Raw genomic sequence first — 20,964 nt, 5'->3', positions numbered from 1 at the left:
TTTTCTTGTTGGTTAGATGAAGGATCTCAAGAGAATGCTCAAAGCGAGAAATGCCATGCATACTCTTCATAAGGACGGCCATCTTATCTTCATCATCAGGGACACTTTTCAAACTTGAGAAAGAAAGAAAGAAAGAAAGTATATTAACGTCCACTGGAGACCAAAAGGTCTATGGGATAGTAAGAAACCCTCTAGTACATCTGCTTTAGGGAGGGCACATGGCAGCTCCCAAGGAGTGCAAAAAGCAACCCCAATAATTTAGAGTACCTACATGATATTCTGGAAGAGTAAACACCCATACATCAGTTTAAGACTGAGAGTCTTTTGGTTTTGATTCAAACTCTCTGATTAGTGCTATGCCTTCACGGTAAACTGCCCATTTTCCATCCTTTCTGGCAGCCCTGACTTTAGCTAATTCAGTTGCCTTAATCTTGTGTTGAGTTTGTGTAAGCTCCTGTGCTATCCATACTTTGGTGCCCTTTAGCTTGTAAGATTATCGAAGAAGCTTGATCCGCATATCTTTTGACTTTAGTGTAAGGGCTAGATGAACACTCAACTCATCACTCTCTTCCATTTTCAGATCACAAAATTTGAGCTTCAAAAAGACTTTAGAGTTGGTGATATAATTACCGAAGGTCTCGAGGCGACTCCAAATTTGCTTAGCTGTTGACTTGAAATCCACATGATGGATGAGAGAGTCAGTTAAGCAAAGACCAATGAGGGCAATAGCCTTAGCATTCTGCTGCTTCCAAATCTTTTGGTGTTGTTGATCAAGTAACTCAACGTGGTCATCCTTAACAACATCCCAAACTCCTTCACGCATAAGCAACAATTGCATCTTGGTTTGCCATGTGGGAAAACCTTCCCCCTTAAACTTCTCCACGAGGATAGAACTTGAAGACAAGGAAGTCATGTTTGAAGAGGACTTCGTGAAGGCGGGCAGCAAGCTAAGATGAAGGACCAGCAATCTCCTTGTGTGCAAAAGAACAGATATAAATGCCTGGAGATGCTCCAAATATGAACCCGAATCTGAGAGCAGCAAAGACATGCCTTGAAATTTGTAAAGCAACTCAGCAGAATAGCTCCGAAATACACCGAAGTGTTTCAGTAGATGTGTGATTGTACTAAAACAATAGGTCTCTGAAATGAAAGTCGGCTGATATAGATGTCCAAACAGTTCAAAATTGCCTCTATTGTAGGTGGTTATGATGCAGCAGTCTCAGAACAGCTCAGGGACGTATGACCTCGAACTTCTGTAATAGATGTGCTGTAGACGTATGTAGCAGATATTCAGAGCCGTGGTGTGCTCTGAAATGCAGAGCTAGACTGTAGGCTCACGGAAGCAAAAGGATGCACAAGAGTGGAGCAAGAAGTGGAAGCCCTCACATCAACTAGAAGAATGAAAATGAAAGTACAAAGTACTATAAAAGATAACCCTAGGACCTAGTGTCCTAGTGGTACCACTAGTACTAGGTGTCATAAGACACCAATAACTAAAGCTACATGGCACATACTAGGGCCCAGAGGACATTAATACGACCGGGAAAAGATGGCCTTCACGGAAGCAAAAGGATGCACAAGAGTGGAGCAAGAAGAGGAAGCCGTCACATCAACTAGAAGAATGAAAATTAATAGTACTATAAAAGAGAATCCTAGGACCTAGTGTCCTAGTGGTATCACTAGTACTAGGTGTCATACGACACTAAAAGTACTAGGTGACCTAAGTGCCAATAACTAAAGCTACATGGCACATACCAGGGCCCAGAGGGCATCAATACGACCGGGAGAAGATGGCCTACAACCCCCCGTTCATGGTATGGGCTGAAGTATCCTGGAAACGTCTCAGAATACCTGGTATTTTATGGTCATGGTGGCACACGTTCATCCAAAAGAATATAGCCACCTATGAATGTACAAGGTATGCGAGATCATGGAACAAAGGGATTCAAGTGTAAAGCTTGTCGAAAGACTTCGAACTTGGAACAAGGAAGTGCCTTTGTAAACATATCTGCTATGTTGTCCTCTGTGCGAAGGTAGGACAACTCTATGTCTCCTGCTGACAACTGCTCTCAAACATAATGATAGTGAACTTCAATGTGCTTGGTACGTGCATGAAACATTGGATTACGCGCAATCACCAAAGCACTCTGGCTGTCAGTGTAGACCATAGTGGAGGATGTTTGGCGAATACCAAGTTCTGTAAGTAACTGTCGAAGCCAGACACATTCTACTGGAGCGGTGAAGGCTGCCCTGTACTCAGTCTCACAGCTGGATGTGGCAACTTTTGGTTGCTTCTTGCTGAGCCAAGAGATACATGAACTACCAAGCAAAAAACAGTTGCCGGTATGTGACACTCTGGTGTCGGAACAACTTGCCCAGTCACTATCCATGTAAGCATGCATGGTAAGTGAACCCTGATCACCATAGAAGAGGGCTAAATCCTGAGTGCCTCTGAGATAGCTAAAAGTTTGAAGCCAGGGTCCACTGGAGTAGAGATTGGCTTGCAATTTTTAAGCTGAAAACAATCAAGGAGCTGTCCAATATACTTGGACTGTGACATCAGGATACCCCCCTCAACATGAGCAAGCTGAATGCCCAAATAATAGTGCATCTGTCCCATGTATGACATTTCAAAAGCTTGCTGCAAATCAGCCTTGAAAGCTGCAATATGCTGAGTATTAGGGGCCGTGATTAGCATGTCATCCACATATAAATTCAGCACTAAAAAATCAGATCCACTCCCATGGACATAAAAAGTGGGTTCCGTGGGGCTATTTTGAAAAACAAGGGACAGTAAGTGTGCATGAATTTTCGCATACCATGCCCTGGGTGCCTGCTTCAAACCATAAAGGGCTTTTCTCAGCCAGCATACCTTGTTTTCAGAGCCAACAACCTCAAAGCCAGGAGGTTGTGTCACATAAACTTCTTCCTGCAGATCCCCATGAAGAAAGGCAGTCTTGATGTCAAGCTGGTGCACTTGCCAATGGTGATGGGCTGCAATGGCAATGACACACGTAATAGTAGTGATCCTGGAAGTGGGAGCAAAGAACTTTGGAGGGATCAAAAGAGCAATGTACAGCCCATGCCCAATCATCCTGGAGAGCATGTGCGTGTGAGGCATCTGCTGGCTCATGGGATTCAATTGCATGTGAGGCATTGACTGTGAATCCTGCTTTTTTTTTCTCTGAAGCAATGCGCTTGTTGCATTCGGAAATTTCATGCCTTGGCTCGCGGCAAAAGTTGCATCGTTTCTTCTTTGACTTATCTGCTGTATTTTGAGATTAATTGGAGGAATTTCCACTGTTAGGTGCATATTTAGGCTTGCCCATAGGCTTGGAAGGCTTGCCTTTTCTTGTCTGTCGTGAAGGAAATGCATGATTAGGAATAGTAGCTAGCCTATTAGCATGACTTTGCTCTTCTTGCAAAAGCAAAGTGACTAACTGATTAAAGGAGTAGTTGTCTGTATTACCCATGGCCACTAGTTGAAGGGTTGTAGAAAACCCTTGATATGTATCAAGCAGCCCATTCAATGTGGTACTGACAAGTTGAGAATTTGGCACCACCTCATGAATATTGGCACATTGTTCCATGAGGTCCTTGACCTTTGTCAATTGCCTTCTTAAATATGCAACACGTGCCTCATTGTGAATTTGATAAAGAGAAGCCAATTTGTCCCAAGCATCCTTTGCTGCCGTGCATGACCGGATGTGTGGAATAATGATTCTCTTGCATGATAAAGCAATACAGGAATGTGCATTTGCATCTCTTGCATCCCATCTTGTTTGTTCCTGAGTTGGAGGAGCGGCAACAGGGGTGCTAGAGGATAAAGCATCAGGAGGAGTATCCTTTGCAGAGGGACCAGCAGTAGGGGCAGCCACTGTAGCATTGGCTGGACTCAGATCAACCCCAGAAACAATGTTCCAAAAATGCCTTGCAACAAGAATATGTTTCATGAGATAAGACCTCATCGGATAGTTGGTGCCATCCAACTTATCATCTTCACGAAGAATGCCAAATAAATCATGATTGTTGCCAGCCATTGCAAATGGGACAAGTCAAAAAGCACTGACAAAGTGACCCAAAAGATAGCCTCAAGGCCCAAGTCTGCAAAATAAGCTGTAATTTGCAAATGTGATCAAATGGCCTGCAATTTCTTGCCAAATTCACTACAAATATGAAAGTATTGTGCAATCTGCCTGCAATAGATCCAAAAGCCCCAATTGGTAGAGCAAAACTGAGCCAAAAATGGGGCAAAGTTGGAGGAGCAGAGGATAAAGCATCTAGAGGAGTGCCCTCTGTAAAGGGACCAGTAGTAAGGGCAGCCTCTGTAGTATTGGCTCGCCTCATATCAACCCTAGAAACAATGTTTCAAAAATGCCTTGCAACAAGAATATGTTTCATGAGATAAGACCACATCGGATAGTTGGTGCCATCCAACTTATCGTCTTCACGAAGAATGCCAAGTAAATCATGATTGTTGCCAGCCATTGCAAATGGGAGCAGTCAAAAAACATTGACAAAGTGACCCAAAAGATAGCCTCAAGGCTTGCAACTGCAAAAAATAGGACTTGCTGTGTAAATCTGGAAAAGCCCCAAAAAAAGCTGTAATTTGCAAATGTGATCAAATGGCCTGCAATTTCTTGCCAAATTCACTGCAAATATGAAAGTATCGTGCAATCTGCGTGCAATAGACCCAAAAGTCCCAATTTGTAGAGAGGTGCACTGTTGCGGCAGCACGCGATAGAGAGAGAGAGAGAGACAGAGAGAGAGGGGGACAGGGACAGGGAGATACCAGGGCCCAGTGGGCATAAATACGACGGGGAGAAGATGGCCTACACAAAGCAGTATGCAGCACTTGGGGGCGTGGAAATTGCTCAAGGGTGGCAGCTATGGCGCTGCAGCTGCTCGGAGATTGTCTGGTATGCAGCAGCAACTCAGAAACCCTGATTTCGGCAATGGAAAGTTTCAAAACGTCCTTGGGGAGCCACACGTGCAGACACCTCTTGCAAGAAGTACCGACCAGCAAGCAAAGAGGAAGCCAAGGGCCTAACTACAGCTCCAAGAGGACTTGAATGAAGGCGGCTGGCTGCAAGGACAGAAAACGGAGGTGGAGTGGCTGCATGAATAGCCAGAGGCGGAAATGAACAAGGGGCTGACATCGAGGAAATAGTGCTCCTTTGGTTGGTGAGTTGATGATGATCGAACATGTGTGGGGCACATGTTCCAATAGCATGAATGATTTTAATCCTCATGCTGGAAAGATTATCTCAAAATTAGCCTCCTCAGTGTTGCAGTCATGTTTTTAGTGGTTACAAGATTTCTTGAAGTCATATGGAGGACCAGGACAAGGTGCTTCCTAGAGTTTGGTTGTGTAAAACTGAACTCTGTAAAATTGAACTTTGGCAACTTGACCATCATATGACTTCATTTAGGTTGATCCTTATGTGGAGACTACGGCAAGACTTTTCCCTGTACTCTTTCTATTTACCTTGTAAGCTCCTCCATCAATTGTTTGTCTTTCTATTTACCTTGGAAGCTCCTTTTTTTATTTACCTTGGAAGCTCCTCCATCAATTGTTTCTTCCATTGTTCCGGCTTGGAGAAACCATCTACCAAGGGCATTTTTGGATTTATATCAATCTTATTAAGAGGCGTATCCTACTTCTATGTCCCATCCTCCAGCTTAGTCTAGCCGAGAAGGGTTGGATTTTGATGATGATGCATCACCTTCAATAGTCCCATAACAAATTTCTCTCAAGGATTTCTATAAGGATGGAGTTATGAGAGCCAATTGCTCTCTGAATTCAAAGGTCATCCTTAAAATATTCGATCACCTAGGTGTGCCAAAAGTCTTGACTATGAAATCAATAATTGAGTTGAAGTACTCAATTTGTTTTGGGCCTTGCAGATAATCCAAACAGAAGGGAAATCCTGAGCATCACAATATGCACAACTGTAGTTAAAAGACAGATGTGAGTCGCCATGAGGCCTCAATTGGTAAAACGAAGCTAGAGCAACGACCAAACTCCCCCAACGGTGCTTGGGAGGATTCAAGATAAAGAAGATGAAGAAGAGCTTGCAGAACCACAACGGCAGAGGCGGGGTTTTGCTGCTCATCTTGCTATGGCTGATGGCTGTAGACTCTTACATAAGTAGTGAGTGTTCAAAATTGTAGTGGTAATAGTTGCATGAGGTGACTGTGGAAGGGTTGTGGCGGTGTATGTGAATGGTTGACTTTGGGCATAAGGGTGGACTATGAGATTGGAGGTATAGTACACTTGAACTGTGAGGCAAAATAAAGATAAGTTAGGAAGTAGGGAGAATTCTCCTATAAAAGTAGGGAGAATTGAAATCTTTTTCCTATAAACTCTATCAACTGTCCAATTAAATGTAGGCATTAGTGGCAATAGCAATATAAGCTTCGTGCTGGTGGCTCTAGAGAATTTGGAGGTATCTTCATGAAATGCTCTGGCATTAACCCAAGTGTGAGGTGGTGTGACAATCCATGGACTCAAGTGGACTCAAGTTAGGAGCCTGAGCTTTGGATGACTGATGCCCACGTTTGAATTGGCGGTCTGTATTATTTGTATTGGCTCGTGACGCCCAGCTAGAGGTGATGTCTATGGATAAGGCACGGTAATCAACACACATGTGAAAGGGCCTATACTGAAGGGTTGGTTTGAGCAAGAGGGAGCAAACATGTTTTTCTATGGAATTGATCATTTCATGAGCATGAAAGTCATTGCCTATGAAAGATTATACTTTCTTTGGACTGTTTTGCTGATTCATGCCGCTAATGGATATTTTGGTGACTGTTAAAAAAAAAAAGTTTTGGGTTGTTAAATTTGGAGATGTTTGCAGAAAATAAAAGCTGAGGGATATTAAGGGATCATAGACAAGGACTCCAACTGTGTTTTTCATGTGTAAATACTATAGCTGCTAATTTCTGGGGTGTCATGGCATGCAGATTATCTTCACAAATTGTGAAAGAGTTATTTAGCACTGAGCTCATAAGCAAGTAAGTATCCACCTCCCCCTCCCCCTCCCTGCCCCTCCTTTTGGCTTTTAGTTTTGATTATAAAACACTCCATGTTGCATGGTATCAAGATATATTGTCTGTTCGAGGTTGCTATTTCCTCTGTTCAGTTTAGGCGGTGGTCCATTTTCTGTGCTTAAAACACTCAAATATTTTGGGTTAGTGACAGAGGAATCTTCACAGCAATCCAGGAGGCATTCCAGAAGTTGCCCATTATTTACTATGTTGCAGTTTAGTGGCAATTCATGATTGGGGGTTTCAGTTGTGTAAGAATGTTTATCTTGCAGTTTCAAAATAGACTGTCATGAACTGGAAACATTCCATCCTATAGTTCAATTAAGATAAATTATTGGCTATGCTACATCAAACATAGATTTAGTTGACTTATTTACATCTCCAATGGCTTCATTCTCTTTAGATTGCAAGGCTTTCTGAAACCTCACAGTGGTCTCTTAAAGGAAAAGGGGAATGAGTGCTTTGTGTAACATTGCAGAATATTGCTTTACTTCATAGATTTGAAATACAGAAACTGAAATGTACAGTATTGCTTGAGAAAAGATGAATACATGATTAAGGGCCAAGACGGCGCCCCCACCTTATCTAGGCTCTTTATTACAATAAGATACAAGACCAAGGTGTTGAAGTAAATGTTCAACATCAACTTGAGAACAAACTGAAAGGACTCTAACTATAGCATGAGCTATTTACAAGACATGAAAACAAAGCTCAAGGCTGACCAGTAAGTATGTATACTAGACAGTGTCTCAAAAGATAGCCTAGCTAGGGTGCGCAAGACCCTAAGGGCTCTCCAATCCTAAGGGAAGATGCCTGCCTGCACATTTACCACTGCTTTGATGCATCGATAACATTTAGCCAATGCTTTGAGTAAGAGACTCGGATTCAGCATAAGTGATTACTTCTAGCTCACTGATGCAACTTCAAAAGCTATGTAGAAACAATGTATTGCTTTTAGCATGCATCTCCCCATCTCCGAAAGTGACCGATTTTTCCTTTCAGGTGTCCCATTCTGTTGAGGAGTATACCTCACTGGTAAACTGATGTACAGTGCAGCAAAAAAATGTAGCAATTCCTTGGAATGATATTCCCCCTCTCTATCTGAATGGATGGTCTGCAGCCTACATTCAGATTGATTTTCAACCATGGCCACAAATTGTTTGACAACATTGCAAACTTCGGACTTGTACTTAAGAGACCTAGGTTAAACATGTGAATTCGTCTATGAATGTAACATAATAAAGATGACCTCCAAGATATGGAATGTTCATGGGTCCACAATCATCAGTATGGATGAGCTGTAATTTACGTGTAGCCCAGACTGCACAATCCTTGGGAAAGGGAAAATGATGCATTTTACCCAAAATGCAGCCCTCACTTATTCTGTTTGGAGGGGTCTCGAAGGTATGAGGTCAGTAATAGAGCGCTGTCGGCCCCTCAAGGGTGCAGTCCTGGTACGTCTCCTGGTCGTAGCACTGCGTCTAACCAGGGCCACTGTGAGGGTAGAGCTACTAAACGAGCATCCATACCAATGCATAATGCAAAAAGCTAGTGCTAAGTATTGCATAGTCATGTCAGAGTGATCGACTACACATCAATATAATCATCGTTATCATCCTCATCATCATCATCATTAGGTCATCGAAGTGGATGAGACAATGGAAGGATGAAGTTGGCGATAGAGTGTTGTTGGCTGCTCGCAGGCGTGGTCTCTTGGTCATAGTTCTGCGCCTAACAAGGACTATAGTCACCCCTGTCAGTCGAGCTGCAACTCTGAACAGAGAGGGGATATCCCCAAGTGTAATATGTGCATTAACCCATTGTTTGAGTTGTCGTGTCGCCAGCTCTGGGTCCCGATCATATCAGGGCCTTGTAGTATGGGGGTCCACATGCTCTAGCTAGAAGAACTCGGTGATCGAGATCTGAGAAAAGTCTACCAAGGAGGAGGTCTTCTCTTGTCTCCGTGATCGAAGTAGACACTCGCGATGCTTGACTGCATCATGGATGAAAGCCGCCAAGCATCTCTGGTCTGGATAGGAGGGAAATCGAGACAACACCCCAAAACTGTCTTTGAAGAGGAAGTAGAAGCGTCCTTGGATCTCATAGTATACTGGGCACCTGAAAACGAAATGCTCTTGTCATGAGGGCGTGGAATTCTAAGTACACTAATGTACTACAAGACCATGACAACTTTGGTTTTAAAAGTCCAAGCGTGGGCTTAATAATGTGTAATTAAACGCGGCATGGTGCCTAGCACGTAAGCGTATTTAATCCCTAGGCCCAAAGGCATTCCAAGGAATTAAAAAAGTGGTGGTTAGGAAATGATAACGTGGCATTTTTAATGGGCCCCCTAGAGGGCCATGTACCTTAGTGGCCCCCCTAAAGTTCCGGGTGACTCTAGTGCCTTCTACATGCTTCTTTGCCATTCCTGGACCCTCCTGGGCCTTCTAAACTTCACCTCTGTAGTTTTCTGTCTCATTTTCTCCCTTTGTTGAGATTTTGGACTGGTTTTTCAGCCTCCTTTAGCTGAATTCCGTTTTTCTTCATAACTCCTTACTCGTTTGGATTCCTCGACTTACGTTTGGCCCGATGGCTTCCCCTCTGCCTCCCCTTCGCAGTGACATGCTTTTCCCTCCGTGCGTTTGGTAGAACGGGCAGAGTTGAGCACTTCTTTTGTTGGTCGAATTTGCAAAAGTGGCTTTTTCTGGACCTTTTTGCTTCTACATCCTCCTGGGCCTCTCCTCTTGCAAAGCTACAGCTTTCTGTTGAATTTCGAGTGGCCCCACGCGCTGGTTGATTGGTTTTTCTCAGTTTTGGAGGACTTCCGGCGATGAAACTTCTCCAAAACCTTCTCAATGCATCCCTCTGAAGCACGCTTCTTTTGAGCCCAAGAACTCCCACTTCTTCGCGACATAAGTGCTTCTTTTCGCATTTTTCAGTGGAATTCTTGCTGGTTAGCTCTTGTAAATGCTCTTTCTTCATGCCTTCGCACTCCTCTTTGGCTGAGAATGCAATTGGGCATTGGCTACTATGTCCTCTTGACAATTGAGGACTTGGTTCGAGTTTTCAGGGCTTGGTGAGTTGTGATTTTGTTGCTGCAATTTCTTTTTGCCATAAGCTATTGGTTGGCCTCGTGTGCCGCCTCTTTCTTGGTTCACAGGTGCCCAGGCAGTGCTACATGAGTCATTCTTTGGTTGGGTACTTTGCTGATTTTATTTTGGAGCTTTGAAAAGCTTTGTGAATGCCATTTGGAAACCACTCAAAGAGAGTGCAGCTGGGGTGTAGTGTGATTGCATCTGGACAGCCAATGGAATTGCACTCAGAAAAGAGAATGCCTTTGGATTGAGCCTATGGGTTAAGTGCACTTATGTGATGGTGCTCTATGCTTGAAAGCCTTGCGGAGGCTCAGTGAATTGGGGCTGCGTGCTCAGTTGCAAGGAAGGTCTCCCAGATGCAACTTGTAATCATTTCACTGTGAAATATAAAGAAATACCGAAAGGGGCACTACGGTGTTTGGGGCCAATCGGGTGCACGTGTCTATGTTTGTTGGACAAGGGCATTTTAGCCTCCATCCCTTTTTCAGTGGTTTTGTTTGTGAACAAATGGTGATCATGCAATGGTTAATGGTTGTGATATATGATTTGTGAGCTGTAAATAAGTGCTGAAGTGATTAAAGATTTAGTTCCACTGCCCTCTGAGTGATTAGAGGCTGGTTTCATTGGTTCCATTGCCAGGATACCACACACTTTTCCTCAAGAGGTGGGCCTCGGTAGTTTGGTGGAAGGATATTTTTGTTGCACTTTTTGATAGTTGAATATTACAACCATAAACATGTTGAGTACCCATGAGCAAGAGAGCTCCACAACTCCTCAAAGGAGAAGGCAGGAAAGCCTTAATGATCCAGCTAGTGTACAGCTGCAGGGAGCACAACAAATGCCTTTTGAGCAGGCCACACATGAAGCTACAACTGAGCTCAACGGTGATACTAGTTCTAGCAGTGAGTCAGATGATGCTACTATGTTGAATGCATAGCTTGCAAGTGCAGTGACTGCTTTGACTCAGCTGACTCAAAATTTGGCTCAGATTGTGCAAACAAATGCCAAGAAGAAGAAGAAAGCACAATCACGGAAAGAGTGAGTACACACATACATCAGCTTCTCATGGCCGACCACCCACTCATGCATCTGTTTCCCATGAGGGACAGCCATCAGAAATGACTTAGAAAGTGACTTCCAAGAGAGAGGAATCCCCTAAAAGAACACTTGAGAAAGAGGTACAAAAAGTACAGCCAGTGCAACAGTATGAGCAGCCAGCACAAGGCCTTGGTTTGGGTACTTCTACTCCTCAAAATAATAATGTGCAGTCCATAAATGTGGCTCAGCCACCTCAGCCATATTTGAGGTAGCAACTTGAATATTTTGGTACAGATTCTATCTTTGATGCTATATTGATTTCTCCGCCAACTGGGCATAGAAAGCAAGCCATGTATAACAATGTGGGAATGTAGCTAGGCATGCAAGCCACAGCATATGCTCCCATGCCTAATGTTCAGCCAAGCATGGCTCTCCCTAGTGAAGGCAATGCTGCAAAAATACAGCCATCTTTGGGACAGCCAATATCAAATGTGTATAAAGAATTTAAGGATGGTGGTTCTCATGTCAAGTTTGAGACATATAATGGAGTATTGGACAGGTACAAAGCCCTCACATTCCTTCAACAGTTTGATGTTGCATTTCTTGGGGGTTTGTTTACAGAAGCATTCAAGATGACACATCATTGTGTTCTCTAAAAATGAGCAGAAGCACAGGAAACACCTCACTATTGTGTTTCAAGAGTTGAAAAGACACAAGCTGTTAATAAACACCAAGAAAAGTGAGTTCTTTATGCATGAGATTCATTTCCTTGGTCATATAGTGTAGAAGGATGGAGTCAAGATGGATCCTGCAAAGTTATGCCATAAGGAGTTGGCCAATTTTGAAAACTCTGCATGAAGTTAGAAGCTTCCTTAGGTTGTGTTCATACTATCGGAGGTTTATAAAGTACTTTGCAGAAATTGCTTCTCCCTTGCATGCTTTACAGAAGAAAGCTGTACCGTTTCGGTGGGGACCAAAGGAAAATGCAGCTTTTGAAGAGCTGAAGCAAAAGTCGTGTTCTGAACCCGTTATTATCTTGCCAGATCTTGCAAAACCCTTTGCTGTAACTTGTGATGCATGTGGGAACAGCATAGGAGGCACTTTGATGCAGGATGGTAGAGTGGTTGCATATGAGAGTAGAGTTTTCAAAGATGCTGAATTGTACTTGCAGACATACGAAAAGGAAATCTTAGCAGTGATACATGCTTTGACTACATGGAAACATTACCTTCTTGGAGCTGATTTTTCTGTGCAGACATATCATCAGTCACTTATATATTTTCTCACGCAGAGAAAATTATCTGAAAAGCACATGAGATGGGCTAACTTCCTCTCAATGTTTCATTTTCAAATTGTACATGTGTCGGGCAACAAAAATGTCGTGGTTGATGCACTTTCCAGGAAACCACAGCCTGAAGCAGTCTCCAAGAAACCCAGTGTTTCAGTAGTGAGCATTGCTTACAACAATGTGTTAGATGTGATGAAAGATCAGTATGTTAATGATGCTGGTTTTTCAACTATTTATGATCAGCTTTCTGATGGTCAAAGGCATGATCACCATATGTTGAAAGAGGGTTTCATTTTGATGCATGGATGACTCTGTGTCACTAATCAGATGCGACAAAAAGTCATAATGGAAGTCATGCTCCTCGGACATAGGGGAATTACAGCAACAACTACAGCAGTGGAGCAATACTTTTATTGGCCATCGTTGAGAAAAGATGTGGAAGAATATGTGAGAACATGCATGGTTTGTCAGAAAGTAAAGTTCGACAGACAGAAGGCACCTGGGTTGTTACACCCTTTGCCAATTCCAGATAGACCATGGCAAAGCATAGCTATGGATTTTGTGTTTGATCTTCCACGTACTCCTACTGGACATGATGGATTGTGGACAATAATTTGCAGGTTTAGCAAACAAGCCCACTTTGTGCCAGTAAGAAAGAAAATTAGAGCAGATCAAATGGCCAAATTGTTTCTGCAGTATGTCTTTAAGTATCATGGGATGCCTGAATCCATAATCAGTGATAGAGATCCGAGGATGACCAGCCTCCTTTGGAGAGGGCTGTTTGAAAATATGGGCATTACGTTGAATTTTTCGTCATCTTTTCACCCTCAGTCTGATGGAAAATCGGAGTAGGAAAACTCTACCATCTTGGATATGTTTAAATGCTATGTTTCAGACCACAAAAGCAAATGGGAGCATTATTTGCCTTTGCTGGAATATGCTTACAACAATACGGTGCACACATCCACAGGTAAAGAAATAGTGGAAGGTGCCAGGAAGATACCTCCCATTTTGCATACAAAAGAGAAAATCTTCGAAGCTGATCGTTTTGTGGAAAACCTTGAAGAGGCTTACAAGAAGATCAAATATGCCTTGCAAAGAAGTCAGGACAAGCAGAAAAGAGCAGCAGATAAGCACTGCAGGGAATTGGTATTCACAGAAGGTAATTGGGTTTTGCTGCGTCAAAGGCAAGGCTGAAAAATAAGAAAGGCAAGGAAAGGTTATACACAAAGCTGAGCATGCGTTGCTATGGTCCTTTCCAGGTTTTTGAAAAGATAAACGAGGTAGCTTACAGGCTGAAGTTGCCTCCGCATTGGAAGATACATAATGCCTTTCATGTGAGCTTGTCAAAGCAATATCATGGAGATGTTCCCAAGGATTTACCTGATGAGGTACAGCTTGAAGTGGAAGAATAGGATGAACTTTTGGTTCCAGAGCAGATTCTGGCACATAGAGATAGAAAGCTCAAGGGTAAAGTTATCCATCGCTACTTGGTAAAATTTTAAAATTTTATCACTTGATGCGAAATGGATGGAGGAAGGTGAACTGGCAGATTCACCTTTCTAGTTAGAACCAACTGCGGTCCAGGCAGACGAGATCACCGTGATTTCAAGATGCTTTCTAGTTAGAACCGACTGCGGTCCAGGCAGACGAGATCACCGTGATTTCATGAGGTCGCTTGATGACACTGTATGTTTTATCCGAGATACTGAGCTGACAATATTTCTGCTGTGAGACTTCATGATATTGATGCATCTTGACTATTGATCGCTGAGGATCACATAAATTTTGAGCAGTGTATATGGATGGATGCATGCCTCTCCTAGCAATATTTTCACTGTCTCTGTATACTATAGCTGCGGCTTTCTTGTATACTCTTTCATGGTATATTTCATGCTCGCTCTCGTGTTTTGGGGCAGCAAACTGTGGTTTGCTATTTCAAGAGAGGGGTATGTCACGAGGGAGTGAAATTCTAAGTACTTTAATGTACTACAAGACTGTGACAACTTTGGTTTTAAAAGTCCAAGCGTGGGCTTAGTAATGTGTAATTAAACGCGGCATGGTGCCTAGTACATAAGCGTAATTTATCCCTAGGCCCAAAGGCATTCTAAGGAATTAAAAGAGTGGTTGTTGGAGAGGGCCATGTATCTTCAGTGGCCCCCCTAGAGTTCCGGCTGGCTCTAGTGCCTTCTACATGCTCCTTTGCCATTCCTGGACCTTCGTGGGCCTTCTAAACTTCACATGTGTGGTTTTCTCTCTCATCTTCTCCCTTTGTTGAGATTTTGGACTGGTTTTTCAGCCTCCTTTAGCTGAATTCCGTTTTTCTTCATAACTCCTCACCCATTTGGATTCCTCGACTTCCGTTTGGCTCGATGGCTTCCCCTTTGCCTCCCCTTTGCAGCAGTGATATGCTTTTCCCTCCGTGCGTTTGGTAGAACGGGCAGAGCTGAGCACTTCTTTTGCTGGTCGAATTTGCAAAAGTGGCTTTTTCTGGACTTTTTTGCTTCTACAGCCTCCTGGGCCTCTCCTCTTGCAAAGCTATAGCTTTTTGTTGAATTTCGAGTGGTCCCACGCGCTGGTTGACTGGTTTTTCTCAGTTTTGGAGGACTTTCCAGCGATGAAACTTCTCCAAAACCTTCTCAATGCATTCCTCTCTGAAGCACGCTTCTTTTGAGCCCAAGAACTCCCACTTCTTCACGACAGAAGTGCTTCTTTTTTGCATTTTTCAGTGGAATTCTTGCTGGTCAGCTCTTGTAAATGCTCTTTCTTCATGCCTTTGCACTCCTCTTTGGCTGAGAATGCAATTTGGCATTGGCTACTATGTCCTCTTGGCGATTGAGGACTTGGTTCGAGTTTTCAGGACTTGGTGAGTTGTGATTTTGCTGCCGCAATTTCTTTTTGCCATAAGCTATTGGTTGGGCTCGTGTGCCGCCTCTTTCTTGGTTCACAGGTGCCCAAGCAGTGCTACATGAGTCATTCTTTGGTTGGGTACTTTGCTGATTTTATTTTGGAGCTTTGAAAAGCTTTGTGAATGCCATCTGGAAACCACTTAAAGAGAGTGCAGCTGGGGTGTAGTGTGATTGCATCTGGACAGCCAATGGAATTGCACTTGGAAAAGAGAATGCCTTTGGATTGAGCCTATGTGTTAAGTGCACTTATGTGATGGTGTTCTATGCTCGAAAGCCTTGGGAAGGCTCAGTGAATTGGGGCTACGTGCTCAGTTGTAGGGAAGGTCTCCCAGATGCAACTTGTAATCATTTCACTGTGAAATATAAAGAAATACCGAAAGGGGCGCTACGGTGTTTGGGGCCAATCGGGTGCACTTGTCTATGTTTGTCGAGCAGGGGCATTCTAGCCTCCATTCCTTTTTCAGTGGTTTTGTTTGTGAACAAATGGGTAAATGCCAAATGGTGATCATGCAATGGTTAATGGTTGTGATATATGCTTTGTGAGCTGTAAATAAGTGCTGAAGTGATTAAAGCTTTAGTTCCATTGCCCTCTGAGTGATTAGATGGCAGTTTCAGCTCCTCTGAGTCGACCTCCTGTATGTCACATAATGTGCATATGCGCCTCTCCCGGGGTAGACCCTCTGCTCTGCCACTCTCAATGGGCAGTCTATGTGAAGAGACCCGAAACCGCCAAATAGAGATTCTCAGTGAGAGGGGTAAGTGGAACTGCGTATATCCTGGTGACCCCCCTATGTGATATATAAACAATGATCCTTGTAGAAGCTGAGCTTCATTGGAAGCCCGCTCGGTCCGAACTAGGTCCGGTGTAATTGGCCTTTGACTGGCAAAGGGTAGTATATCTTACTCTACTTTCTCACAACACCAAAATGCAACCACCATGTTCCATTGTCATTGCCCAAACACAATAGCATACAATTCCAAATCATAGCATCACTGAACCATACAAAACAAGGGAGGCTAGAATGCCACTACTCAATAAGCATACACAGTGACACCTGTTGGCCCCAACACTTGGCGCCCTTCCGGTATTTATTTATTCACTGGTTAGTTCAATTACAAGGAACTCCCTTCTTGAACTCACCCGCAGGTGTAACCTAGTACAATGCCAACCCGTGGTTGTGCAAGTGACCAACTCCCAGTGCTATCCTCTTGGTTCCCTTCAGTAGCCAAGCATATCACAAGCAGAATAACCCAACATCTTGCCAAGCAATGCATCCACTCCAATCAAAGCCATCACTGAGCCCAAGGCTTGCCACTGCTTCCTAAGGAAGAGAGTATCACAACCAGTGCCCCAATCCTCTTCCAGGCCAATGGAAGGGCATCCAACCTTAGAAGACTCAGCAAGAGCAGCAGTCACACAAAGCAGAAGAAGAAGAGAAGAATTCGGCCAGAAAATGGAGCCTGTTTCATCAGCTTGAAACAGCCTCAAAAGATGGTTGAAGAGCAGATATCATACTATGGCAGGAGGGAGCTGTCCTTCACTGCCTTGCAACACCAGAAAAGGTCTCAAAAGGAGGCGTCCAGCAGTCAGCAGCAAATCCGTCATGAATTCGTCTACCAAAATGAAGATTCCAGCATAATTCAGTACACCTTGCACCGGACAGGAGCCAGGAGAGAGGCGTCCAAGAATATGGCTTGAGACAAAGAAGAAGTGAGCATCCTAGGACATAGTGAATGCCATCAACAATATCACCAGAGTCATAGTGCTCACTAACATCATCCTAGCAGATATAGCCTAACCTAATACAATACAACACACACCGGCATGAAATGTCAAAGCAGGCCTAATGATGGGTTGGGCTGTGCAATCATAAAGCTCGTGATAGAACGTTGTCTGCTGTCTGGAAGTGTAATCTGCTGGTGACGGCTTTGCGCTTGACAAGATCCACAGTGACCTCTGTCGACTGTGCCTCGGGTTCGAACATGGGTGAAGTGCTCCTTTGACTCGATCTTATGTCCGTCACATAGTGTACAGATACGGCTTTCTTGAGGTATCCCCTCTACTCGTCCACTCTCGATACGGAGCCGATGTGATGAAACACGGAACTACCCAATGGCAATCCTAAGCGAGTTTGGTAAGTGGATCTGAGTGTACCCTGACGGGTCAATGAAACCCTCCTCAGCGACGTGCAAGCAATGATTCTTATAGAAGTTGAGCTTCACAAGAAGCTCTCTCGGTGCCAACCAGGTCTTGAATGTCTATAGGTATAGAAGGTCCTCTTGGATGATCGGGTTGAATGAAATCGGACAAATGGGGCGTCAGTGCTATAGTGGAAGGGGGACAGCCTCTCTATGTGGAAAACCAGTCTCTCGAACCATTTGCACGTGTGTGCATAGCATCATCTCTGATCACCCTCAGCTACTAATGCCATAGAAGACGACTGCACCAACAAGGGTAGTTTGCGCGGCTGTGCAGTACAGGAGCCATAGTCTCGCACACGGTATAGGTAAGTGATAGTCTGGAATGCCGCATCCAACTGCAATGGAGATGCCTCGAACTCAGCGTGAACGATCTGATGGGGAATCGATGGCTTGCTACAGATCTCATCCATGATAGCAAGAGAACCTGTAATTGCTCCACTCGAGTCCACTCTGTATCGGAGAGGTTTGGCCCCCAACAAGGGCTGCCATATAGGAGAACCTTGGTCCGTGGGTCCTGAAAGTGTGAGTGGAAGCATTGTCTCTCCAATTGGGCAAGAGAGGCATATCCTCTGCTTAGGTGGGCTTGCATCTCCTCTAGATATGTGTATGATGAGACAATCTCAATTAGTGACCTGTCAAAAGTAAACTGCACTGCTCTCTGTGCATAGCAGCTCGGGAGTTGTTGAAGATCATAACCTTGGTTTTACCTAGGTTGAGTTTCAAGTCATGGGACTCACAAAAAGCCAGTAGTGCATCTAGTGTCTTTGGAGCCCCTAAACGGATGAAGATAAGAGCACCGGAAGGAAGAGAGAGAAAGAGAGAAGGATGATCACGAGCAGCAAAGAGGAGCTGAGCAGGGCGCACAACAGTGTTGAAGATGTCTCGAGATGTGCGCCAGTAGAAGAAAACAGCCTTACAGCCAACAAAATCACCCGTACCAGCAGAAAATCAAGATGTACAGCAGGCTGGCAGTATGCACAGCTTGTACTACGTGCCTTGGGAATCGTGCAACAGCCTGCACAAAAGGTCCGTTCCGTACAACATGGATTTGAGCTTTCGTACAGCCGTACGGAAGCATTGGGAAGCGAACCTTAGAGGGAAAGGTATGGATAGAGGACCTCGGGATGCGTGAAATAAGGGCAAGGAATCAAAACGTTAAAACGAAACCCGTCCATTAGCCTTGAAAGGAGAGGAAGGGGGTATGTGTGCATGAGGGGCTGCCACGTGGCTCCCTCGTTAATGCTCTAACCCACCAAAACCAATGAAACATTGGTTTGCCCCTCACAATTAAATCCTAACCCTTCTAACCAATGAAACATTTGTTTCTCTTGGGCCTAACCTTTAGACCCCTCTAAACCTTGCCTTGCCCCTAGCATGCAAAGCCTAGTGTGTGCACCTAGGGACTTTTGGGAATTGTTGCTTCCCCTTGGCTAGTCTCCCTAGCCAAAGCCAATCATGGTTGAAAAATTCACGTCCGTGTGACAGGGGTGGGGAGGTGGAGATGAGGAGCTGAGGTGGTGCGGGAGGGAGTTGCAACGGTGAGGGGGAGCTGAGGCGGCGGCGGGGAGGATGATGCAGGGAGGGGGTGGGCTGAGGCGATGCAAGAGGGGATTGTAGTGAGGGGGGGGGTTGAGGCGGGGAGGGGGTGGGGCTGAGGCAGCATAGGACAGAGCTAAAGTGAGGGAGAGCTAAGGCCGAGAGGGGGGGGATGAGGCGGCGCAGGATGGAGCTGCAGCGAGGGGGTGGGCTGAGGTGCATTGTCATTTTAGTCGAGCCAAAGCACTCTGCTCCCATGTGAGAAAGAAATAAAGTTTATTAAAGTCTACTAAAGACCGATGCGTCTATGAGATTGATAGAAAACCTGATACAATGAGCATCCTAACCCATGTTAGGAAACTGTGTAGGACATAGTCAATGTCATAATCACCAAAGTCACGATATTCATTGTCCTCACTGGCATCATCATCATTAGACCTGATACAATCTAATCCGATACAATACAATGCAGCACACACATGGCATGAAAGTTGAAACATCAAGTACACCCGATGACGGGCTAGGCAGTGTAGGCAAGAAGCCCGTGATAGATCGCTGCCTAATGTTTGGAGGGATAGTAGTCTGTTGTGCCCTCTTGGTAGATGCTCTATGCTTGACAAGTGCCGCAGTAACCCCTGTCGTCGATATCCCAGGTTTGAACATAGATGAGATGTCAGCTAGCGTGATGTGTGCATCTGTCCTCTATTGAATGTGCCACGTCTCGGTCTCAGGGTCTTTGTCTCTCGTGCTATCTGGCATGGTGTCGGATCACCTCATGAAGGAAAGCGGCAAGGCACCTCTGGCTCGGGTAGAGAGAAGTCTAGAAAGGCCCTTGAAGCCGTCTCTCTGAAAAGGCAATGGTGTCGTCCACGGATCTCGTGTGTGTGTGTGTATATATATATATATATGTGTGTGTGTGTGTGTGTGTGTGTGTGTGTATGCATGCATGCATGCATGCATGCATGCATGCATGTATGTATGTATGTATGCATATGTATATGTACATGTATGTGTATGTGTATGCGTATGCGTATGCGTATGCGTATGTGTGTATGTGTGTGTGTGTGTATGTTAGAGTGAGTAGACCACTTGGTGGGAGAGAGACGGTGTGCGACCTCTGCTGTTCAGCCTCACCAAGGACTCCGTACAGCCTCCCTTTCCGTCTGTACACCTGTACGATCACTGTACAATGTTCGTACGCCCGTACGAACAAACCCGTTAGGTCTGACTTACCTCCGTGCAGATCTGAACACAATTCCGTACCCGTCTGCATCGCCGTACTTCTTTTCAGGAAGGCCACGTTCCGTACGTCCGTACAGCCTCGTCTGCTTTTCCGTACAGTCCCATCCGATGTGTACATCCCCGTACAGATTTCAGGAAGACCTTCTGCATCTCCGTACAGAACTCAGGAAGGTCGTCTGCAGATCCGTACAGTCCTTCTGTGTACTTGTCTGTACAGTCCTGTCTTTTCCGTACAGTCCTGTGTCTTACTCCTAAACTTTTCCGTACAGCCCTGTGTCTAGCTTGTTGCTTCTACACTTCTCCGTACAGTCCTTCTTGCCTTGTCATATTTCAATCATGGCTTCAGGTTTGGATGTTTGTACATATGCTCGAAAAGAAAGACCTGCAGATGCTAAGCGCCGCCCTTCACAGCCTGCATCACAAGATGATGACCTTACTATGGAAGCTCAGTACGTGTTTGATACCCTCAAGGATGACTTTCAGCAGTCACGACAGGAATGGGGCAAACCAGTTCCAGAGGTCAAGTATAAATTGAAATTGCCGTCCCTCGTGAATCCTCTCAGGAAGTTATCTCAAACCGCGGTTATAATTTTTTTTCCAGGAA

At 44.5% G+C, this 20,964-nt stretch overlaps 1 protein-coding gene across 1 annotated transcript in view; it reads left to right on the top strand.

The window, feature by feature from the left end:
• LOC147881646 (ubiquitin carboxyl-terminal hydrolase 7-like) overlaps positions 1–20,964 on the top strand; it is a 134,663-nt gene that overhangs the window by 60,367 nt on the left and 53,332 nt on the right. Inside the window, exon 9 of the mRNA XM_087401690.1 lies at positions 6,967–7,017. Within this exon, the coding sequence (XP_087257816.1) occupies positions 6,967–7,017 (51 nt within the window). The remainder of the gene's footprint in view (positions 1–6,966; positions 7,018–20,964) is intronic.

Source organism: Dipteris shenzhenensis, chromosome 30 (assembly GCF_047967505.1).
Source record: "Dipteris shenzhenensis isolate YYH24624 ecotype China chromosome 30, Dip_SZ_1.0, whole genome shotgun sequence".
NCBI lineage: Eukaryota > Viridiplantae > Streptophyta > Polypodiopsida > Gleicheniales > Dipteridaceae > Dipteris > Dipteris shenzhenensis.
The sequence above is the reverse complement of the archived record's forward strand: the minus strand, read 5'-3'. Positions and strand labels throughout refer to the sequence as shown.